General features: G+C 39.2%; 2 protein-coding genes across 4 annotated transcripts in view; both read right to left on the reverse strand.

Annotated features, from left to right (window-relative positions):
* Window positions 1-12,514, reverse strand: part of unm_sa1614 (un-named sa1614) — a 41,465-nt gene extending 28,951 nt beyond the window's left edge. For all 3 annotated transcript variants that reach the window (XM_041779534.1, XM_041779543.1, XM_041779527.1), the window contains exon 1: window positions 11,652-12,514. In XM_041779534.1, the coding sequence (XP_041635468.1) occupies window positions 11,652-11,777 (126 nt within the window). In that variant the 5' untranslated portion in view covers window positions 11,778-12,514. The remainder of the gene's footprint in view (window positions 1-11,651) is intronic.
* A 3,964-nt stretch (window positions 12,515-16,478) lies between these two features.
* The window catches only part of fer1l4 (fer-1 like family member 4), a 38,481-nt gene continuing 31,982 nt past the window's right edge, over window positions 16,479-22,977 (reverse strand). Inside the window, exons 43-50 of the mRNA XM_041783006.1 lie at window positions 22,191-22,372; window positions 21,870-21,955; window positions 21,690-21,788; window positions 20,691-20,808; window positions 19,385-19,508; window positions 18,321-18,622; window positions 17,587-17,687; window positions 16,479-17,000 (exon numbers count right to left, since the gene is read on the reverse strand). Of these exons, the coding sequence (XP_041638940.1) occupies window positions 16,820-17,000; window positions 17,587-17,687; window positions 18,321-18,622; window positions 19,385-19,508; window positions 20,691-20,808; window positions 21,690-21,788; window positions 21,870-21,955; window positions 22,191-22,372 (1,193 nt within the window). The 3' untranslated portion in view covers window positions 16,479-16,819. The remainder of the gene's footprint in view (window positions 17,001-17,586; window positions 17,688-18,320; window positions 18,623-19,384; window positions 19,509-20,690; window positions 20,809-21,689; window positions 21,789-21,869; window positions 21,956-22,190; window positions 22,373-22,977) is intronic.

The following is a 22,977-nucleotide window of genomic DNA, read 5'->3' on the forward strand; positions in this document are numbered from 1 at the left end:
CTAAAATAATTTGGTGGTCTGCACAGTCCAGTCCAGAAGGTTCACCCCCCTATCGGATCAGTACTTGGTATCTCAAAGGAAAAATGGTATTGGAACATCTCTATCTTAAATAATTAGTGTTTTTTCTCTGACGGAGCCTGCAGATGCAAACAGCTGTTCAGATATTCTGAAGCAGAAGAGCAGGTAGCCTCAAGTTGAAACCCACAAAATACAGCCAAACACAGATGCTTTCTGGGTGAAAAATTAAAGGCTCCCAAAGTTTTTTGATAAAGTGTGCAACTGATTTTTGATTTACCTAAAACGCTAAAACTTTGCGGTGCTATATAGCTTAGCTTCCCCAAGTGCGTCCTGTTTGGAGAGGCAACACAAAGCTACTACTATCACCAAGTACTCCATACTACTGCAACTTAAAAAAAATACTGAAATGTCTGCTTTTAAGATGTACCCATGAACTTAGCCCAAAAACTCTGCTGTTAGCCTGTTGTCAATGCATTTATCAACAGACTAACAGCAGAGGTAAATTCTTCATTAACTAGGCCCACCTCTGCAGCCTCTGTGCATGAGACGTGCACACATTCCCACTTGGCTGCAAATGTGAGGAATCATGGCAAACTAGATATTTAATTCACAAGACAAAAATAGACAGACATTCCTCTTTAGGTGTTTTATTTATGCTCAGTTTGACTTGTCTGCAGACATTCATCTATGTTTCATACATGCTGTGCATGGCTGCACCTCCTTAAAATGTCAAATCTTTAACCTCATTGCAATCCGTGCGTCTTCTTTCACTATTGACTCGGTGGATTTGGATGAAATTCGCTGCAAAGTAGATGAGGAATAGAGAATAAGGACTATATTTGGATTTGTTTGTTGAAATATAAAACTGGCAGCACATGTACTTCTTGGAACACTGTGAAATTTAAAATTACTGGCCAGCTTTTCAATGGATGCAGAAAAACAAAATCTACTGGCAATTTGCCCGTTGCAAGAATTTAACTGAGTCCAAATTTTAAGATTACCAATTGCAGTTGATTTGCTTAAAGGTTTTATCATATTATTTATTTACTTCCACACTGCAGAGCATTTTCTTCTGCAGTATCTTGTTTAGCTTTAGCAGCTCTTAAATCTTTAGTGGACCACTTCAGAGACCTTAAAATAAAAATGTGTTTTGAGCAGCTTTTTTTTGCAGACAGAATAAAGAAACAGTTGAAGATACAGCACACTCAAACTTCATCTTTAAACCAGGCAACCATGGGGACAGAAGCTTTTAAGACATAATACATGATAAATAAATGATAAATAATGCTAAAATTTTGAAATGTTCTCAGGAATAAAAGGAAAATAAAGTGAAATATGAAGGCTGAGACACAGACCATTAGACTATGTATTTAGATCTTCGTTTGGCCCTTAGTACTTGAGAAGAAAAAGCAAACATGTTGCTATTTATGGCTTGTTATTTCTCTCTTTTATTCTTTAAAAATCATCTCTACATCTACATAGCCCCTTCTTTAAAATGTCCCCAGGCTGCACTCAGAGTTTGTATAACCGCTCTCTTCTTTTATGCATCCTCAGCTCTGAATAAAGACGCTGAATACCTTTTTACCTTAAATGCACTTCTTCTTTCGAAAAGCTTTAAAGCTACTTTACAAATAGCCATGAATTAAAAGACACACTGCTGTTTTATTTCATCCTTTCTTGAAGTAAAACAGGTTATAGAGACTAGTTTTATGTTGTGCTCTGTCACTGTTTCCTATGAGGTTTTCTATGTGTTTGTATGTGATTATCTCTGCAGAATCCTCATGAAAATCCTGCAGAATGCATGCTTAAGGAGGTAACTTTACGCTCTTATCACTGGGTCTGAAGGACAGGGATGGTGTTTTTATTGCTTTGCTTTGTTGTTTTGAGGTAAAGGAGCGACTTGCACAAAAGCTCCGCCTACTGACTGATCCATCATATTGATCCTGGAGCTTATCGAGCTGATCGTGGGAGGGAAGGAGGACAAGAGTGTTCAAAGGCTGGCAGAGCACTTTGTCTCTCATAAATGATTTTCATATGAGAATACAACAAGAGACACAATAGGCTATAAAAACAAAATTAAAAGAAATATTAAGTGGACTGTACAGATATATTAAAGTCAGCCAAAGTAGGCATTTTGTTCTTGTTTACTGCCTTTATTCCTTTAAGTCTGAGTTTCGTCCTATTCTGCTTTTTTTTTTAACTCACTTTCAATTTTTGTGTTCTGCATTTACAAATGAGCTGATTCAAAAAACAATACACTGTAAGTCAGGAAAAAACAGTCTAGAATGATCATTGAGATAAGTGTTGAATTACAATCCTTGTAGTTCTCTAAAAACAACTTCATATAAACAATATCTATACTTTCTCAGCCTTTGCTTTCACATTTATACGTTTTAAGATGTTTTTTTGTTTCTTTGCCTTTATAAGGCAGCATCCTGATTGAGAAGTGTCACAGCTCTGGCTGCCTCCTGTTTTTCTGTTTCCCTTGTGTCCCCTCCCCCTGTCTGTCTTTGTGAGTGTTTGTGTGCCACACCCTCCAACAATCAGCAATTAAGCACCTGGCTGGGTCACCTGGATCACACACCTGCATCCCATTAACTCATCTGCCTCAGTAGAAGAATGATAGATATTATTATTATTATTATTATTATTATTATTATTATTATTATTATTATTATGTCTGCTCTGGTATTGTTTGTCAGCTTCTCTGCACAATTTAAGTTCAGAGTTTTTCTGCTTTTATATTTCTTCCAGTGATTCTAATAGCCTTTTAAACACCTCTGTAAAGCCAACAGCACCAGAATTCATCTCCTCAGCTGTACCCAAACCAACCAGCCAGGCTATGACCCTGCCATCAATACACCACCTTAAAGGTCCTGTAAAGTGAAATCCAAAGTTTTTGTCTTAACACTCTAGATATGTTGGAATATAGTTGCTGTAAACATGTGAAAACACTGAGATCTACATGCGACTGAATTTTGGATTGAGACTGTTAGAACATTTTTTCCCTCTTTCCTGGCTGGGTTCAATTTGGGCAGGGCCAATAGGTGGGCTCATGATGTCATGAGCTCACATTATGGAATGACCCCGCCCCTCTAACACTGCAATATAAAATCACAGAGCAGTTCATCTCCGTACAGTCTGTTGTTAGCTGATTTCACCGCCCTTATTAAAAGTTAAGAGTCAGTTAAATGCTGTTTTTCTGTTCATTGTGAGGTAAATTTGTCAAATCTATCAGCCACAGTGGCCTATGGATCATTTAAAGTTTCATAACAGAGATTTGAGCCAGAAAAGAGACTTCGTCTCTTGTCTGGCACAGAGCCAGTCCGCTGCGCTCTGATCAAAAGGTCAAGAGGCAGGCTAATGGTGTAAGTGCTTTCCTCCTTTCAGGTTGTAGCATGTTTTAAATTTGAGAAGATCGTATTTCAGACACGCTCACACCATCCTGGAGCAGATTTTACTGCATATTTTTCAATATTCTGTGGCTTAATTTTATAAACTTTGAGATGTTTTGACTAAGATTTGAACTAGGGGTTCATAACACAGTGACCTGTCATCCAACAAGCTTAAATACAGATCTATTTTCTCTTACAGGGTCTTTAAAACTTCAAGTCGAAGATCATGGGGGCATATCCCGAGAGGAGCCTCGTCACACGCGACTGTTTGTCTGAGTAGTCTGCAAGTGTGTGGTGTCAACATTATTGTTGTACTGCTCCAAATCGCGTCGTAGCCTCCAAAATCCTGAATCGTAAATATCAAACATGTTTGATTTTTACGATTCTAGGTCATAGTGCCACTGACGGAGTACCCACAACAACCAATGAGAGCGAGCAGACCGAGTAGCGTCACAGCCAGATCATACGTAGTTCCACCACTCACAACCATGAACACAACTTTAATTTAATTCAGCCAGGATTTCATCCCGAGTCTTTCCCTTGTTTTATGAAGCTTCACCTGTAACGCATGCCAGGACAGCCTGTTGTGGACAGACAGCATGACGGTATCGACAGACATCCGTGTTTTGTTTTTGTTTCTGAAGTCACGTGATTATGCGAGGTCGTAGGCAGGTTGGCAGGTGTGTGGTCTCAGACTGTGGTCTCACAGTCTGGCTGAGTCGTCTAGTGTTTGCGTTCAGAGGATTAAAGATGAAAAATCTTTGGAAATTGTCCTGAAGTCTGTGGTCTCTCACGGTTTTAAATTTTTTCGGATTAAATAATCATCTAGTGTGTGGCCGGCCTTACACACCTAACAGAAAAGTGCTCTATAAATAAAGACTCTCATATAAAACAAAGTCACAACACCTCAGATAAAGCTGGATCCCGAAAGAGGACAGACTGTGCACCCGCTGCAGCCAACAGGAGGTGGAAACAGAGCTACACTTTCTAACCACCTGCCCTTTATACAGCAGAGACAAGTTCTATGTTTCAGACACTACAGTCAAAAAAAAAACATTTTATTCTCATTGAACTACTCAGTACCCCATCACGAAAAAGTGAAAACAGAATTTTAGAAGCTTATGCTAATTTTTTAAAAATCAAAAACTGAAATATCACATTGACAAAGTAATCAGATCCTTTCCTTTGCAAAAACACTTCAAATTTAGCTCAGGTGACTGGAGTCCACCTGTGTTAAAGTCAGAGTGAGCCTTAATGAACTGTATAATGATGCAGTGCTATCATGAGCCCTGATTAGTACATTCACATGGTTCTGTTAGAGCCTACTCAAGCTTTTTGCTGCAGCAGCTGTGTCTTTTTTAGTGAATACAGAGTCTTTCACTTCTTAGTATTTGTATATGTATTTACTGCCTCTGATGAGGACCTGGGAAAATGTGTGACTGACTTGATATCTCTCTTCTTTTACATGAACACTCCCATGGATAGATAAGTAAGCATCAGTTACCTTACTATTGATAACCACGCATGTAACTACTAAGCTGACTGCTTTTATTCAGGTTAGTGAAGCCTGATAATTGAAATATATCTCTATCTTTCTTAAATTAGTGGACTGTCAGATTAAAACAGATCCTCATCAGGTTGCAGATTAACTGTAATCTCCATTAATTATCACCATCTCTCTGGCTCCTCCCTCATTACCATAAAATAACAAAAACAGGGCACACTAATGAGGATTAATCTGTTACCATGGTAACATATGCCATCTCTGTTGGGGGTACAATGTGAGAACAGAAAAGGGGGGGCAGGTGGAGTGTGGTTTTTATAGGACACTCAAGGATCTGAAGGCTCCGGGTCAATGACTCCACTGACCAATGTGGAGGGGGGGCTGCCAGCTGGAATAAGGGCCCCCCCTGAAACACACAGACACAAACAGCAGAACATCTTCACAGAGGCATTACCTGATAAAGACTAGTGATGATTCATGACTTTCTACACTGAAAACATTTTAATGACTACTTTTACATCAAATTCAGCATTGGCCTGTTAACCATTTAACCAAGACACTTTAGCACTCCAATCTGGACTCTTGGAGGGCTAAAGAAACCCGGAGGAGTGGCCTCAGGCAAAAATCTGCCATGAAGCATCTGAGAGCTAACAATCTTCCCCAGTTGCCGTCCAGTATTATACTCAGTGAGGACACCAAGGCAGTGATATTTAAGTAAAGTAGTTTTAAAGTTAGTATAAGAGGATATTAACTTTCAACATAGAGAGCTGTGTCCATCCCATTTCCACAGAGAGCCCTGAATCACCTGCTTTTAGTACTATGTAACTTTAGCAGTCAGCTGCAGTTCTTGTGTGAAAATTAGCTCTACAGCATTAGTTCACACACCGGCACTCTGCTAAAAAGAAGCAAGTTAGCCTGTATCAGTACTGTTGAGTACAAAGGCTGAGGCTATGAGGCAGAAGAGGATGGTGATGGATGAAGCTGAGAAGAAGAAAGATAGAGTGACCAGGGAAGAAGCTGAGCCAGAGGAAATATTTGTGGCGCTTTAACGTGTCACACGCTACATGAAACAATAGGCTGCAAGTCTGACACCTTTGAGCTGAAGCGGTCACGTTCTAATAACAAGACTAGGTTCAAACCTCGCTGACCACAACTATCTGGGATGCCTGTTGTAATGCCAGATTGAATTGTTATTCTGGCAGTGATTGGTTTTGGGGTGTGTGATCGTGCCGTCCCTAATGTCCGTGGGTTGAGAATTGAAGGACCCTAAAAGTTTAAAACATAAAGCCCAGTCAGCAGGAAACAGCTAACCTAACATGACAGATCACTCTGTCGGTCACAGTCATGACGGGCCAATCAGCATGTGCTTCTCTTGAGCTGACAGGCTACTGCTGCCTTAGATTGTTAACGTTGGAGCTTCTTGGTGAATAAAACTGATGTCAAGGTAGATCAGGGGACAGGCAAAACCATCTTCTCTGCCAAGACAGGCTTTTGGTGTGGCTCTTTGTTCTTGTTTTAAACAGAAATGTGGTCCAGTTCCAATTAAACTGCTGCTTTCCCACAGTTACATCCAAGCTAACAGCTACTGCAGCAGCAGCCCCTGGATACACCGGCAGACCCCACCCACAACGATCGCAAACCCATGCAGAAGCAGATCAGGAGTGAAAAACATCTTTTCTGTCATAAAAAGCTTTCAGTGTTGCTCTCTACCCTTGCTAGCTCGTTAGCTCCTGTGCTCTCCTCTCCTTAGAGGAGCTGCTCAGGTCCTGCTGCCACAGGAACGTCATGGGCATCCTGAAGGACTCATCCCACCCAGCACATCACCAACTGCTACCCTCAGAAAGACGGTTCAGGACAATCAGAAACAAAACTAACACACTGAAAAACAGCACACATCCCAGAGCAGTTTCAATATTAAATTAGAAACTGCTCAAGCACAAAATGGAACTGCAAAAAATTTTGTTGTACGTTGTACAGTGGCAATGAAATGATTCTGATTATAATAAAGACACGTGCAGTTCTGATAAAACTGGTGCTGTGGCTAATTCTGAGCTAATCTCTCCACTAGCAGCCATTGTACACAACCACTTGCAATAGCCAACCCTTTCCCGTAACTATCACTCACTCAAGCTGAAAACCTAACCTGACCATTATCTAGGCTGTAGTTGCCAGCAGAGTCATATTTGATCCTGCACTCCTGTCTGCACAGTACCATAACCTGGTTCTTTAGCTTTTCACAGAGTCTTTGACTGCCTCACCACTCTCAACAAATGTTCGTTGTTGCACTGAGGGATCTCAGTGGGCATCAGAGAACACCAGACTGAACTCTTATCCTATTGCTGTAAAGACAGCCTGCTACCTTTTATGTACAGATCACTTTATATCATGACTGAAAACACTATTAATGTTTTTTAGGATATAACATAGTATGTGACAGCTGCTTTATGACCTTCTTTGCTGAAGTGTTTGTGTGCTCTGCTTTACTCTGTCATAATGTATTAGGAGTATTTCAAGTGCCTTTATTGGTGCCATCTTATTTATTTTAATGACATGTGAACACAAGTTAAAGAGATTTTTCTGCCTCTTTGTGCAAAACCTAGACAACATATTTTCTTTCCTATTCAAAGCTTTAGTCAGAAAGAATTTTCAAAGTGACTCAGAATATAAATCTGACTTAAAGCCTGTGGGGAAAAGGATTTAATTAACTCTATGAACCTTAGAGGTGACCGCTATTCCTGCTGATGGTTTTTACATAAAATTAGGACAGTAAGAAAAGTTTTCAGCAGGAAAATGAGTCTAAACTGTGGAATATGAAAACAGAATGTGCTCTGAAAAATACAGCATCCTTGTGGCCTGACGTTACCTTCATAAAAAATATTTTTCTCTGGGACAATTCAAGCATACCTCCAAACATTTCCCCTCTGAGTCTGATTGTTTCCTCTGAGTTATTCTCTGTTTCTGTTTATGCTAACATTCATAACTCGACCTCATTGTAAATGAGGGAAACCTTAATATTTCTCAGCTTTTCAAGGAGTAAATTAAAGTTGATGATAATGATGTTTTTTTTTTTTGGACACGTTTTGAGTCTTAACAATTGTTCCTGCATTTACATTAAAATCACTTAAAATCTGTGCATGTGCATCTTTAGATTTAGATAAAGCAAATATTTATTTATTCATTTCTATAAGCTGTGATACTAAAGCATAGCCATAAATGCTCCTAAATGATCGTGACCTCAGAATATTTTGTTTAAGACAGAGCCTGTTTTTGGGCGTCTAAGAGAGGGAGAAAGCTTTAAATCTTCTTCCTGTGTGATGATTTCTATTCTGTTTAGCAAAGTCCACTAGGAGAAGTTTCCACGCAGCTAACCTTCAATCCTCCTAGCCACAGTATGGTAGCTGACATCTCAGCCCACTGAAACTGACAGTGGAGAGTTACAGACTTAAATACAGCTGGTGACAAACTACCCACCTCCTCTGGTCATTTGCTGTCCTTAGTTGAGGAGTCTTTTTAATCACAAAGTTTATAATGACCTAAAGAGGAAGGAACCACACCGGCAAGCTTTGGCACTCTAGATTTAACTCACTGATGGTGCATGAAGTGTGAGAAAAACTTTTAGCAGCGAACAAATTTCATACTTTTATCTGAAATTAGAGATGCACTGATTGCAGGAATCAAGACAAAAAAATAAAAACATAGCCAATAGCTGATACCGATGCCATTTTTCTTCTTCACTTCTTTTGTCAGATTCCCACAACACCAACATTTTCTCACATTTCACAGGTCAGACTTTGTCCAACAGGTCACATCCTCTTCCTTAATCTTAAACTTCTTCACTTAATCAGCAGTAGGTGTGCTAAATGTCAGCATTAAACTGATACAACACCACAGATAAACATCTGCTACTGATAATATTTCATGCCCATTCTATTGGTTCTTTGCAGATGATGCCACAGCAGAGAGCTCCGGGGGGGGGCAGGAAGTGATTTCTGCATGAAGAGAAACAAGACTGTGCCGACTGCTCAAAATATGACAATAAAAACATTCTTAAGCTACTTTTATGTCCCGAATGTAATGGCACACTCTGGCAAAAAAGTTTAAAAGCTCACAGAGAAATGACAACAGAAGACATGGATTTGAAAAGCTGATCTAAAGCCTGGACAGGCAGAGTCACTCCAACAGACCGTTTCCACAAAGCAGTTGGGTTCAATTCAGTACAGTACTGTCATGGTTCAGCACCTGAAACCCTGACCCTACCCGTGTTTCCTCAGCTGATGGCTGTCTAGTGTCGCTCGCTGTGACAGGAGCTCGGTAGAGCTGGTTCTTTGGCTTCCTCTAACATTTGCCATCAGTTTGGCTTTTAAATGGGGGTTTAATTATTACAAAGGAGGAAAGGAAACTGGCACTCAAATGGGAGCTAGCTGTGGCTTAAATAGAAGAGCTGTTTAATATAACAGGCTCATCTGTGAACTGCACATCTTTACTTACAACAAGGTTTATTCTGTTGATTGTTCACCACTGTTTCAGTTGAAAGTATATTTGTGGCAAAATGAGGATGTTTTTACATGTCAAAGGGGCTCAACTAGCCTCTTAGCACAGGTAAGACTCCTCAAGACTCTTGTCTGCCTTTAACTGTCTAAACGGTCCGAGTATTCGTGATATTGATTGTCTCCATACCAGGTAAATCTGTTAAGCTGTGGAAAAAACTAACCTGGCATGTCAGATGGATGTGTGAAACAAACCACTCATAGACAAAGGGAAAAGGGCAGAGCCTTCAAAAAAAAAAAAAAAAAAAAAAAAAAACCCGTAGGGTGATGGATGAACGTTCTGTCATATCTTTACCGGGCAATCAGAGCAACAAAACACGGGACTTAGCCGCTACTGAGGTAAACTCCATAGAGAACTGAATAACGCTGCGGACCATGGCAACTGTAGACATGTCAGTACACAACTTGTCTTTTTGAAAAGAAAACAATTTACTGCTGTTCTTTGTTTTTCTTTAAACGAAGAAATGTCATCAAGTTCTGATAAAACTGGCGCTTTAGGCTGGCCACACACTACAGGATTTTAAGCCCGATTTTGGCCAAGATTAGACTCCCCCAACGATCGTGGGGGCGTATACCGACTGGAGCCTCGTCGCAAATGATTATTTGTCTGAGTAGTCTGCATGTGTGTGGGGTCATTCATTTACTGTTCCAAATCGCGTCGTAATCTCCAAGACTCTGAATCATAAATATCAAACATGTCTGATATTTATGATTCTAGGTCGTAGTGCCGCTGACGGAGTACCTTAACAACGAATGAGAGCAAGCACACCGGGTAGCGTCACCAGACGAATCATACGTACTTTCACCGCTCACAACCATAAACACAACGGTACCTTAATTTCAGCCAGGATTTCATCCTGAGCCTTTCCCTTGGTTTATGATTGTTGCTGCTCATGTAACGCATGCCAGGACAGCCTGTTGTGGAGAGACAGCAAGACGGTATCGACAGACATCCGTGATTTTTTTCTGAAGACACGTGATCACGCGAGGTCGTAGGCAGGTTCGCCGGTGTGTGGTCTGACAATCTGGCTGAGTCATCTAGTGTGTGCGTTCAGACGATTAAAGATGAAAAATCTTTGGAAATTGTCCCGAAGTCATGTTGTCTCTCATGGTTTTAAAATCGTTTCAGATTAAAAATCATCTAGTGTGTGGCCGGCCTTAGCAGCATCAATGCTAATGTCTTCGGCCATAACTGCACTGGCATCTTCTCACTGCTTGCTTACGTCACGGCTCCGCCGTGCCCGAAAGTACTGCCCCTCGACGCTGATTGGTCCAGTCACTTTCTAACCGGGCCCAAACAGGTCAGAGCTTTGCAAGAGGGATTCGCCAGTAAGAAAGACAGAAACTGGCGTATCCATCTGCTTTGCAAGGTTAGGAGAAAAACACTTTTTGTAAAGTTTAAGGATCGTACTCAATCAGTCTTCTGATGTTTTTTTCTACGTACAGGTCCATTTAGTAATTTTAAGTACCAACTTTCTTCCGCTCATGTATTTCTTATTGCTGTCCTCCACTGCCTGACCCCAATGGACATTTGCGCATTATCAGAATCACATGACTACAAATAACTTATTGACCAGACGCCACTGTCTGGCACGTGCCAGAAGCAAATGCCAGAAATGGGCTGCAGCATGAGCTGTGGAATTACAAAGATAGTCATGAAAAGGAGGGGTTTTTCCTGGAGTGCATGGTGGCATGGACAAAATACTGCAGACATGGAGAATGTGGAACTTGCAAATTTAACTGTAATTCAGGTAAAGCTAATTTGACTGTAGATGGAGTGTGCACAAAAGTTGTGATGTCTGTTAACACATTGCCTCCTTTGCGATAAAAAAATATATATCTTTACAGATTTGTTTGATAAAAATTGTTGGTCCTGTTAATGGAATAAAAATGTGTTGAACACAGGCTAATTCTTGCAAACTAAAACCTTGCTGTGTCTTGTGAAAGGCTATAATCACAACACACGAAAGACGATAGTAGCAACTGGTTTTACTCAAAGAAAACTGAAGGTTCAGAGAAGTGGGGTTTGATGGGGCCCTTTTCAGCTCAGGCCCCTAAATCTGATCAGTCCAGCCCTGAATGTAAAGACAAACTGGTCAGGTGCACCTCGCTCCTGATGAATGAATAATCTACACTGACAGTCCACTACAACTACTCCTGGACTACTACACCCCTGTTAGCACTGACCTCCTCCAGCAGGTAGACGGTGTTTCTGCAGCTCATCATCTTGGAGGTGAAGGAGGAGGTGGTCGGGGAGCTCCAGTCCTCCTGAACCTCCTGCAGAAACTCGGACACGGTCACACACTCCGGCATGGTGCTCCTGAACCCGGGACAATCAGCAGAAACCGGACCAGAAGAGACCAACAGAGTCCAGCACTGGCAGAGACAGGGTCCACACAAAGAGCCAGGAAATCAGGTGGAACCTAGAGCCGATCCCCAGAAAAAATTATGATAAAAGAATAAAATCTTTGAACAATTTTAGGTGAGGTAATCCCATTAGAGCTGTTTCCACAATCCAGCAGCTCAGAGCAGATAATCCAGCGTTAACAGGCTGATAGAAACGGTCATTAGAGAGCTCATCCGTCAGTGTGACTTCACTGTGAACCGCAGCATCAGCCTCTTCTTCCTCCAAACAAAAGGTGATTAAATCCAGCTGAGATAAATCCACACAGCGATGAGTCACAGAGAAACCCACAGTCAAACACTCACGAGTCAGTAACGCGTTCAAACAAACGATTCTCTCCTCGTTTCAGCGGATTCATTCAGAGAAAAACCAACAAACCCGCCCGGCTCTCTCTCCGAGTGTGAACCAGCTGACAAAGAGCGGCTGAGGTGAGCAGAGTAGCCGACCCCCCGCGCTCCTACAGCGGCTTCAGATGTGAGGAACAGCCCGGTGTCCGCTCTCCGCTCCGGAATCAGCTTTGTGTCTTTTCACGATCAGCTGATTCTCGTTTTACTCCAGCTTTTCCTTCTTTATTCAACCCGCATGGAGAGGCGCGTTCACGGTGCACAGCGGCGGGGCTGTGTGGCGCGGGAGCGCGCACTGCTGACCGAGCACAGAGTAAACCCCATTACACCCCAGATAATGTTTAATTCATGACAAATACAGTAGTAAGGGGGGGCCGAGGCGAGATAAGGGGGAAGAGCAGGACGACTACTACTGTCTGTATTTCCGGTAAAACTTTCACATTTTATGAGGAGTAAATTAATAAAATATCAGCTAAAATATTTATCGAGCGTGTTTTGATTCAAGATATAAAGGATGAGTCAAAAATGTGAAAGCCAAATTCTGCCAGTGGAAAAAAGTGATTCTCATTAAAAAAATGCTCACATTTATTCATATGAGAGTTAAAAAATCTATATAATATGAGAGTGAGTGATAAAAACAGGACACAAAAGTTAAAATTATAAGATAAAATGCCAAAACTTCAAATAAGAAGCACAATTTTTAAATAAAAGGTCAATTTTGAAAATACTTTTGAAGATTTAAAGGCAAAATTATTCAATGAAAGCAAATTTTCCTACAAAAAGTCCATAATATAAAGAAATTAAAGTTGAGTTTTTAATACGTAAGTTAAAAGTATGAAAATAAAAGTTCATTTGAGAAGAATTCACATTTTGAGATATAGAGCCAATTATCAAAATGAAAGAATTAAGAATTAAAAGATAAAAAAACAAAATTATGATTAGGGTCTAAAATATTTTAAAAAAGTGAAAATAGAAAAATATTTTTTATGATTTAAAGTGATTATTGTTATTGCAAAATAAAACTCAAAATAAGATAAAAAGTTGAAATAATGAAATAAAAACCCAATTTTTGAATTCAAAGTCCATATTTATGTCAGTTATTTGCAGGTGATGTTATGAATTCCTGATGGGGGGCAGGTAGTGGCTTCTGCATATAGAAATCTTTCATATTGGCCATGTTTTGAGCTGTTTGATACTATGCCAAGTGTTCAAGGTGGAAATATAAACATTCATAATTCTTCAGCTAATTTTTAGTCCCAAAAGTTGTGAAATATTCAGGCAAAAAAAAAAGAAAAGTTTAAAAAAGTCAGAGAAACAGCAGCAGGCAGGACGTAAAAAGCCTCGGTCTAAGGCCTGGAGGGGTGGTGTCACACAAAGCTCGTGTTTGGTCCATTTCCACTTAGCAGTCCCGTTTAGTTCAGCAGTTACGTTGTGTTTTATCACATTAAACTCTGATTTTACCCGTTTTTTTCCTCAGCTGAAGTTCGTCTAACCAACCTCCAGTCTCACTCGTTGTGACGGGACATCCGTCTCTTTTAAGAGATCCTGATCATTTGACTCAGCTCGGTAGAGCTGGTTGTTTGACTCCCAAGCTGCTCCTCATTTAGTTTGGCTTTTTAGATGTAAATTAAAAAATGACAAAGGATGGAGGAAAGGAAACTGGCACTCAAACAGGAGCTAGCTACAGTGGCTCACATTAAAGAACTATTTAGTAGAACAGGGTCGTCCGTTAAAAGCACATTATTACTCAGTCACTCCCACTAGCTTTATTTGGTTGATAGTACATCACTGTTTCAATTAAAATCATGTTAGTGACAAAATGAGAATTTTTAACATGTTAAAGAGGCTCAGCTCCTAAAGACTGTTGTCTCTCTTTCTCTAGACAATGCTAGACACTAGGAGGACTGAGTATTTGTGATATTGATACCCTCCACGCCAGGTAAATCAGTTAAGCTGTGTTTCCTGTAAAATGTAGGGATTGTACACAAGGTATGCAGAAATTTCCTAATGATAATTGGGTAGAATTCCCTAAGTACTAACTCTCCTCTATTCCAAATTTATTCCTTTGGCTGGCCCTCACTTCCTGACCCCTAATGGACATTCTGGATCACAACTGCAAACAACCCATCAAAGGTCCAAATAATGAGATAAAATGTCGAATCTTTTAGTTGAAAAAGTTCAAAGGACGAGATTAAAAGTCAACTATAACAGGAAAATTTACATTTTTGAGATAAGACGTCACATATTTAAATATAAAACCAGAATCATCAGATGAAAAATCAAAAATGTAACAAAAGTAAAAATATTAACATGATCATATTTTTTCTAAATGATAAAAACTTCAAGTTTAAATGCTATACGCCAAGGGTGTCCAAACTTTGTTCCCTGAGGGCCACATACAGGAATATATCAGAATGGTGGGGCCACTTTTATATTCCACGCCTTGAGGATATTTAAGTAAGACCAATCCAGTGTAAGTTCATAAATGCTTAGCAATTGAGTACACCTAAATGGCATGTTAATGGCTGACAGGGCAACTAGACAGTCATTTTCAGGATTGGGGGGAGCCAATCAGATTTCAGGGGGCCCTGTTTGGCCCTGGCCACCACTGGCTCCGCCCCTGAAATGCTACTGGGGCTGCTATTTGCTGCAATAATCTATCAGGACATTATTACTCAAGATATCTTCTTGTTGAAATGCTTGTTTACAGAATCAACATGGTAGCACTATCTAGTGGGGAAACTAAAAAATACCATACAGTTGAGCACAAGCTTCATCATCTCATGTGGGCCATAAAACATTTTACTTATAGAAATCGAAGAATCAAGAATGGACGGCGGCCTGCAATTGGCCCTCGGTCCAAAGTTTGGACTCCTCTGCCATTAGCCATGTTAATGGATAGAAAGTATTAGATTTAAGTTATTAGATAGAAAGTAGAAAATATGAAGTTTAAAAGAAAAAAAACAGAAGTTATTTTTATTTAAATATTTTATATTTTTATAATATACTTTACTCTCAAAAACGGCATTTTTGTGCATCAGAAACAACCAGAGAAGTCATCAGGATTCATCCTCTGAGGAGCAGGAGAATCAGTAGAGATGTTACAGTAATAGTAATCAAATCAAATTTGCCTATTTTTTTTTTTTTAATTCAGTCTAAAGCGTAAACCGAGAGAACATCTGATAGAATTGGACATTTTTGTGTACAAACTAAACCACAACTGTTCCTCTTACATCATTTCCTGTCTTGTCACTCTCATCAGAGTCTCAGAGGAAACAAACATTCCTAACTTCCTGTTAATCAGTATAAAGAGGATGAAGTCTGACGTACAGGAGTCAAACGGTTCCTTCATATCTACTATACGTTAACTCATCTCCTTATGAGAAAGAATGCCTGAACATTTTTTAGAGCAGCTAAATCAATCAAATGTTTTTACTCTGACTGTGTTGGGACGATGAGGCCAGAAGAAAAAAGCAAACCAAACTTCATGCAGTAGTAGAGCCCTGAAGGGCCAATGGATTTAAAGTCTTTCAGATTTAGAATTCAGCTTATTTTGTTCATCTGTATTTTGTTGCACATTCCTATCATAATTATTACAGACAGGCTGCATGGTGGCTGCGAAACAGCTGCATCATGGCTCAACTTTCATCTCACTGTGTACGTTCACAAGTCAGGACTTTCAGACTGTCTCAGTGAGTGCCATTTCTCACAAAGATACCTAGAGAATCAAAGTCTCCCCTGCTTTTACCACAAACCACACGATACCTCAATCAAAATAGACAGCACAATGATAAATACAGAGCTATATTTACTTTGTTTTAGCAGATATGTCCATTGGTGGAAAATGTTTGCAGATGATGACTGATGAAGGCCACACGCCTAGGTCTAATATAGTTTTTCTTAAATTACAAGTTGAGTCAGGCGTTCCTGTCTTAGAGAACATTAACACGCTATGACTGTTAGACTTTCAAAGTAAAAGCCCAAGTTAGTTTGTCTGTGGAGAAACTGACAATGAATTAAGTGTCTTATAGGGAGATTTATCAAAATTAAACTTCTGAAAAATATGGCAAGTTTCACTGCATTGACTTAAATAATTATTCATTTAATAATATCAGTACAATCATTTAGTTAAAAAAATGTACAAATTAGGATTTTATCTTCAGTGCAAACTCAAAAAATATATATATACTTATTCATTTAGCTTATACTTTTCAACAAATACATATAAATCAGTTTTTCATAATTAGATTTGATGAGGTGCTGGTTTATCTGCTCAGATTTTAATCCAAAGTTTTACACATTTTCAGTGAAATAGTGTATAATATACAAAATGAAAAAAATGAAATAAGAATTGAATCTACAGTAACATGTGTTCAATATTTTCTCCAGTAATAGACAAGACCAAGAGAAGGCCAGATCCCTGAAGCTTCAGGTTGTGATATTGTTACAGGGAATGCTGGGTAATGTAGTGCAGTCAGTCTGAACCTGTCAAATCATACTTTAATGTTATTGCTTACACATGCTACAGGTTATTATGACTTCAGTCAGCCCTTAAATGGATCCGTTCAGGCATAGTAAAACCTCAGACTGTCCTTTAGGGGGTTTCCTCATCCGTTGACCATCAGGTTGGAGAGTTTGTCTGGTATCGTGTAGACGATGAGGCCGAGGAAGAGTGTGAGGATGGCCAGGATGACGAAAGCGATGATGTACTTCTTAAACTTCTTCCAGATGAGGAAGATGAAGGTCTTCAGGGGGTTGACAAACCAGTTAAAGCTGGTGGTGGGACGGCTGGAGAGGCGACAAGAGAGATTTGATTAAAATTATCCAAAGGTTTGGTCGAATCACATTTTAAAAAGATGACCTTAAATGGCAAAATTAGTACATTTCAAAGGAATTTCTTTTATGGATCGGTTTAATGTCGGGGAATGTATACACAAGTATTGAGTATTTCACATTTCTTTTAATTTTGGTTGACTTTAATAGAAAAATTGCCTCCATAGGCATATAGCAATCTATTTACAACTGCAGCATTATTTAATTTATTAAGAACTTCAACCTTGTTTACTGGAGCATTCTGGTATTAACTCATTCATTTTTTTTGTCTTTATCAGGAAATAAAATTTTTACCAATGTAGAATTGCTGTCTGCTGACACTAAAAAAATGCAAGTTTAGGATTTTTTCTTCAAAATATCCACAATTACAATAAAAATACTACACCTACAACACCAAAGGAGAAATTCTGAAGAATTAACACTGAATTAATACATAAACATGAATTTACAGATGTACAGAATACACGGTTCATGTTTAACTCTATAAATTCATTTTAAAATTGACTTTAGCAGTGAATTTCAATGTGCTTATCTGTCATACTTTGGTTTGTCCAGAGGCTCTGGTTCTTTTCGAGCTCGTCCCACAGGATTAGCCTCTGCCTGCTCCAGAGTCACCAGCTGAAGCTCTGCCTCCACCTTCCCCTTCAAACGCACACAATCATGGTGTTAGTTTAAGCATCACAAGTAGCCAAAATGGAGTTTAAATGTGTATTCTAGTCTGCATTAACAGTAATGTTATTTAACAAAGGAACAACCCCTTTGATAATAAAGTTAGAACTATTTGAATATAAAAGTATATTAAAACACATGCAAAAATAGTGTGAATGACATTTCAGCATTTATTCCATGAGTCTGGTTTATTAACCATGTTCTACCCATCACCTTGCTGCTAAAAATTTAACTATTTTCAGTTTTTCTTTTGCTGATTTCTTTCTTTGTTTGTGTTGGCTATTTGGACAGTTCTGCACAAATAATTGATGTCAAAAACTAAACAGAAATGGAGAGCATTACCTCCTTTTAACTGTCTTATCATATTAAATATGTTAATACTTTAATACTAAATCTAACAAAATTGCTTTTATTCATCTTTACACCTGCAAATTCAAACACGGAAACAGGAATAGAGGATAGTTGAAGTTACCGAAACACACATGTAAAAGCAGAATGCACTATTTTTAGTTTGGTTAAAGATTTTAAGAATGCATATCCATGGATACGATGTTTTTTCTCTAGTGTTGGATGTGAACCTTACAGTATTGATATTCAATTATTTACCATTAACAGGTATGTGTTTCCGCTGCTGTCGACGTACTCGAGGTCCTCCTTCTTCATTTTGGCTCTCTTGTCTTTCTTCTTCTTCTTCTTCTTGCCCTTCTTCTTGGCCTGCTCCCTCTCCTTCTCCTCCTTCTCGAAGTCTTCAGCCGTCTTCAGCCGGGTTAACGGCCACCAGCCCTTCATCTTCTTGGCACGAAAGATGGAGAACCGAGGGCTGGCCCGTTCCTTTGCCATGTCGATCTTACACTTACCGGGGGCTTTCGCCGGCCGCACCATATCGTTGAGACGCAACTCTATGGCACCTGAAGATGAAGAACAAGGACTGATGAGGACAAGGATGTCAGCAGCTAAAATCTAACTATACCCTAACATGAGCTCACAATACAATCTGGACTTTGCAAAAAACATTGTCAGCCATGATGACTCCTACATATTGATTATAAAGGTCATGGTTCACTCTGTGAAAATGTCTAAAGTAAGTCCGCCTCAAAGAAATTCAAATTTTATAAGATTTTTAGGATTAATCTAACATAAATGTTGCTACTAAAAACATGTGCATTTAAGATAAACTCAGACTGGACTGTAGTCTATTAAGATATCAGCTGAAAATCTGGATTTTAGGGCTGCTTGATTATGGCAGACACTATTTACAGGATTATTTTAATTCATATTGAGATCAGGGATCCACTTAACATGCATTTGAACTTCAAGACTGTTAACATTCTCAACACTGAAAAATAAGCAATAAGTGGACATAAATAAGGGAAAGAGAACCTTGATTATCTTGCTTTACAATTGTGGCACAAATTAATACATCCCTGAATCTATCAGCACTTAAACATGGAGAAAATTTTGGGTTTGCATCGATGCATTGGAAAAAAAAAACGACAAGCAAATCAAAACTTCTGAAGACTCTTCCTATGAAAAATAAGAGATAAATCGTGTCACAAGACTTTTAATAACATAAAAAATCTAACTATTGCAAAATGATAAGTTAACTTTTGAAAACAGATACAAGAGATTTATTTCTGAAAATAATCCTTCTGTCCTTTTAAGAGCCTTACCCAGAAAGTCGTTGGCCGAGATGCGATCGTAGTCCCAGACCTGCAGCGTCAGAACAGCCGGCTGTCGAAACTCTGACTCTTCCAGAGAGAAAATGGACTCCTTCTTCTTGTAAACCACCTCTTTCTACGAGCAAACCAGGAGAAATATGATCACTACAAGCCAGTCTTACAGTATTAAATTTAGTAAATAAAGAAACAATGGTCCACAATTAAAGTCAGCACTGGGGTCACTTTAAATCGAAGGATTTTAAATCTAGGATCTGGCTAGAAGATAAATCAGTCTTTTAACCCTTTTTTAAAATCTGTCTCCTTGGTGAGGCTTTTATGAAGCCAAGTCAACTAAACAGGAATGAGATCTGTAAATGCACTGGAAATCTTGATAAACTATTTATATAAGTTGAAAAAAATGGAGACAGAATCCTGAACTCAACACCAAGTGTTGAATTTAGTGGTCTATCAAGTAATGTGTTGAATTTGAGAATGTTTAAACATTCAACAAATGTAGAAGTCACTGGTCAATGTCCAAGCATGTCTCTAGTTTTAACTTTATAAAACAGGCAGTTTGGGCTCTTCTTTATTTCATATTAGAGTAAATGATGTGACGTGCATATTTTTGAGTCTGCATCTATTATTTCCTTTTAGAAAAAAAAATAATTCATGGCATTTATCATTTTTTTCTATGAAACCTACTTTTATTTTTTATATGTTTTCAGTAAATTTGAATAATATTATTTATATTTTGGCATCTTAAACCCTAAAAATGTCAGGTGATGTGGCCGTCCAGGTAAATGAACAAATTACTGATGCTAATAACAATGGCATTTTATTTGTGAGCAACTCAAATTAGAATACTTTGGCATAACTTTATGGTTGAAATCTGTAAAATAAAAAAAGGTTAAAATTCATCATTTTAAAGTTAGTAAGATCATTTAGAAACTTTTGTCCTGGTAGTTGGCGGTTCTTAAATGTCAGGGTGCTGCAACCACATTAAAAGAAGCCTTATATGTCATTGACCCATTATCAGAGACAGAAGTTCTTGTGCTTTTGGTGGATGCACAAAAATAAATGATGGAAACTTGTCCTTAGGTTATGGGAATAAAACTGCACACTCTTTCAGCTTTAGCAAACTTAATAGATACCCTCAAGGGTTGTTTAACAAGAAAATAATAATTACTTGTAGCCCATAAAAAGTTTAAGAGCAAAGTTCATCCGGTCACTGTTAATCATTAAATTAATGACTGTGTTGTGTAATAAATGTTAATAACCAGTTATTTGTCTTTTTAGTGTGTATTTATTGTGCGTTCACCTCAGTTGGAAGGTAGTCAAAGCGGAACACAAATCTCCAGTTGAAGTTTCCTTCTCCTGTCAGAGAGTTGAAATGGACGTCTGTCTCCTGTTTGTCTCCTTCTAGTCCTCTTATCCATCTGCATGGACAACAATACAAAAGCATGACAATGTCGTTTTGAAAGTGTTATCAAAACTTGCTCTTTAAATAAACTTAAAAAAAGCTTAGTTAGCCACTGTGGCATGTGGGGCATTGAGCATATTCATGATCAAAATTAGCAATGTCCTGGTGAATTACTGCAATATTTTCAAAGACTGGTTTTGTCTTGTTTTGAGCAGGAGATTTTCTTAAGTCCAGGGTGCAGCTGCCACTATTCATTTTCAAGTTCAGCTCTGATCTGTATTCCTCCTTGATTAGGGCGACTACAGAAAACTAGAAAACTTCTTACACAGGTAAAATGTGGCCAAAAGGAGGGGTGTTGCACTCTTTATTACCCACATTACACAGGTGAGGCCAGGGGTGTAATATGACTCCTCATGCTTGTCTTTGTTTAAGTGGTTGTGACGTCTGGTGTTAGTCTTGAATTTCCTGTAATACTCTTAACAGCTTCTCTACAGTCTTACTGAAAGTTTTGCCAGTCAAACTATAGAGGTGTGTGAAAATCAATGTATGTGACTTTTTAAAATTCCTGCTCTGGCCAGCAGAGGCAGTGTTGAGCACATAATTTGACACTTGCACACCTGTAGGACAACTCTCAACAGATTCTGTTGGGGGGGGTTGAGCTTGATTTTAGCTAGATTCAAAGCACGATAAACAGGAGTTTTCCAACATGTCCCCTGATGGCTAAGCTGTCCCCAGTTGATAAATCAGTTTCAGAGCAAGTTTTAAGACAGATGCACAAGTAAAGACAGACGGCAACATGCAAACCTGAAAAGGTCACTGTGAGGATGTAGAACTAAGAAAGAAGGAGTGTGAGCAGGTGAGTAGGTTTGTGTAGGTGTATAGGTGTATGCATCCTACCCCTTAACGTAGATATCTGAGGACGGGTCCCCGGTGAACGGGTTGACGTCGTCCAGAAACACGTCATCGGTGTTCCAGATGATCACACGCAGTTCATACCTGTCATTATAGAAACAGCAGCAAAGGTGAGTTTTCTTATTTGCTAATCTACTACCCTCTACTGATGGTATGTGGACTTACTGCTCAGGTTTGCGAGGCTTTATGTCAACAGGAGGGGGAGCTGGGACATCCGTGGGAAACATGTCTACCCACATGTGAAGGTAACCCTGAAACACACAAACACAATCCTTACTTCACTTTCAAGCTCTGTGGTGCAGCTTGTCGGCAAACATGATATGATAAAATGTGTTTTTTCATATTTAGAGCGTATTACTGTAAGAGTGGCTGTGAGAGATCAAATATGTTCCTGTTGTTATAAGAATAAATGCCGTGTTAATGCCAATAATGAAAGTTTAAATCCCACACAATGCATGGAAGATCCCTCCACTTCATTTGTGTTACCTGTGGCAGTCCAGGGTTGTCCGGATTCAGCAGGGATCTGATCTCCACGTGTTCTGGGACCAGAGGAACGGCTCCAGGGATGAACTCTTTCATCTCCCCCCAGCGCTGCAGCACGCTCAGGGCTGCATGTTCCTCTATCTCTGCCTCCTCTTCAGGAGTCCGCTGGTTCTTTTTCAGAAGGACTGATAAGAATCACATAAACACTACTTAGTAACACGGAAGAGCAAGTGTTGATTTTCTAGCCTGAGCTGGAGGAATGAGCGATTGCTGTAGGATGAGGGTAGCAGCGTTTCATGGTACTTGATGCTGTCCTCCTGTTTGCAGAAGGACAGTTCTGGACTTTTACATTGATTTCATAGAAAAGTCTCTAATGGCTAAAGCAGAGTTCACACTGTAAGATACTTGGGCCCATTTTTGGCCCAATTCCCCCATAGGGCCAATCTAGGAAAAGTCCCAAATTTTAGATACTGGTAAAGATTTTTTGTCACAGGTAGCTGGATAGCCCAGTGAATAATGGTTACAGAGGATTGAGTAAAACTCTGAATCTCTGCACTCTGCTGCATGCCATTTCCCACAGACTCTACCTACTGTCCCATACAATAAAGGCATAAAAGCCTGAAACTATCCATGACTAATCTGTGAATCTGTTAGGTTGTGGTGTGTTGAACTGTTAAACTTACATACTTGTCAGCTTGAAAGTCTCTCACATTTTTGACATGTAAGGTTTTGAAACAATATCATATGTGGGCCAGACTTTTAACTGTCTGGTTATGTCTTGCTCTCTGCT

This window comes from Cheilinus undulatus, linkage group 3, assembly GCF_018320785.1.
Source record: "Cheilinus undulatus linkage group 3, ASM1832078v1, whole genome shotgun sequence".
Classification (NCBI taxonomy): Eukaryota; Metazoa; Chordata; class Actinopteri; order Labriformes; family Labridae; genus Cheilinus; species Cheilinus undulatus.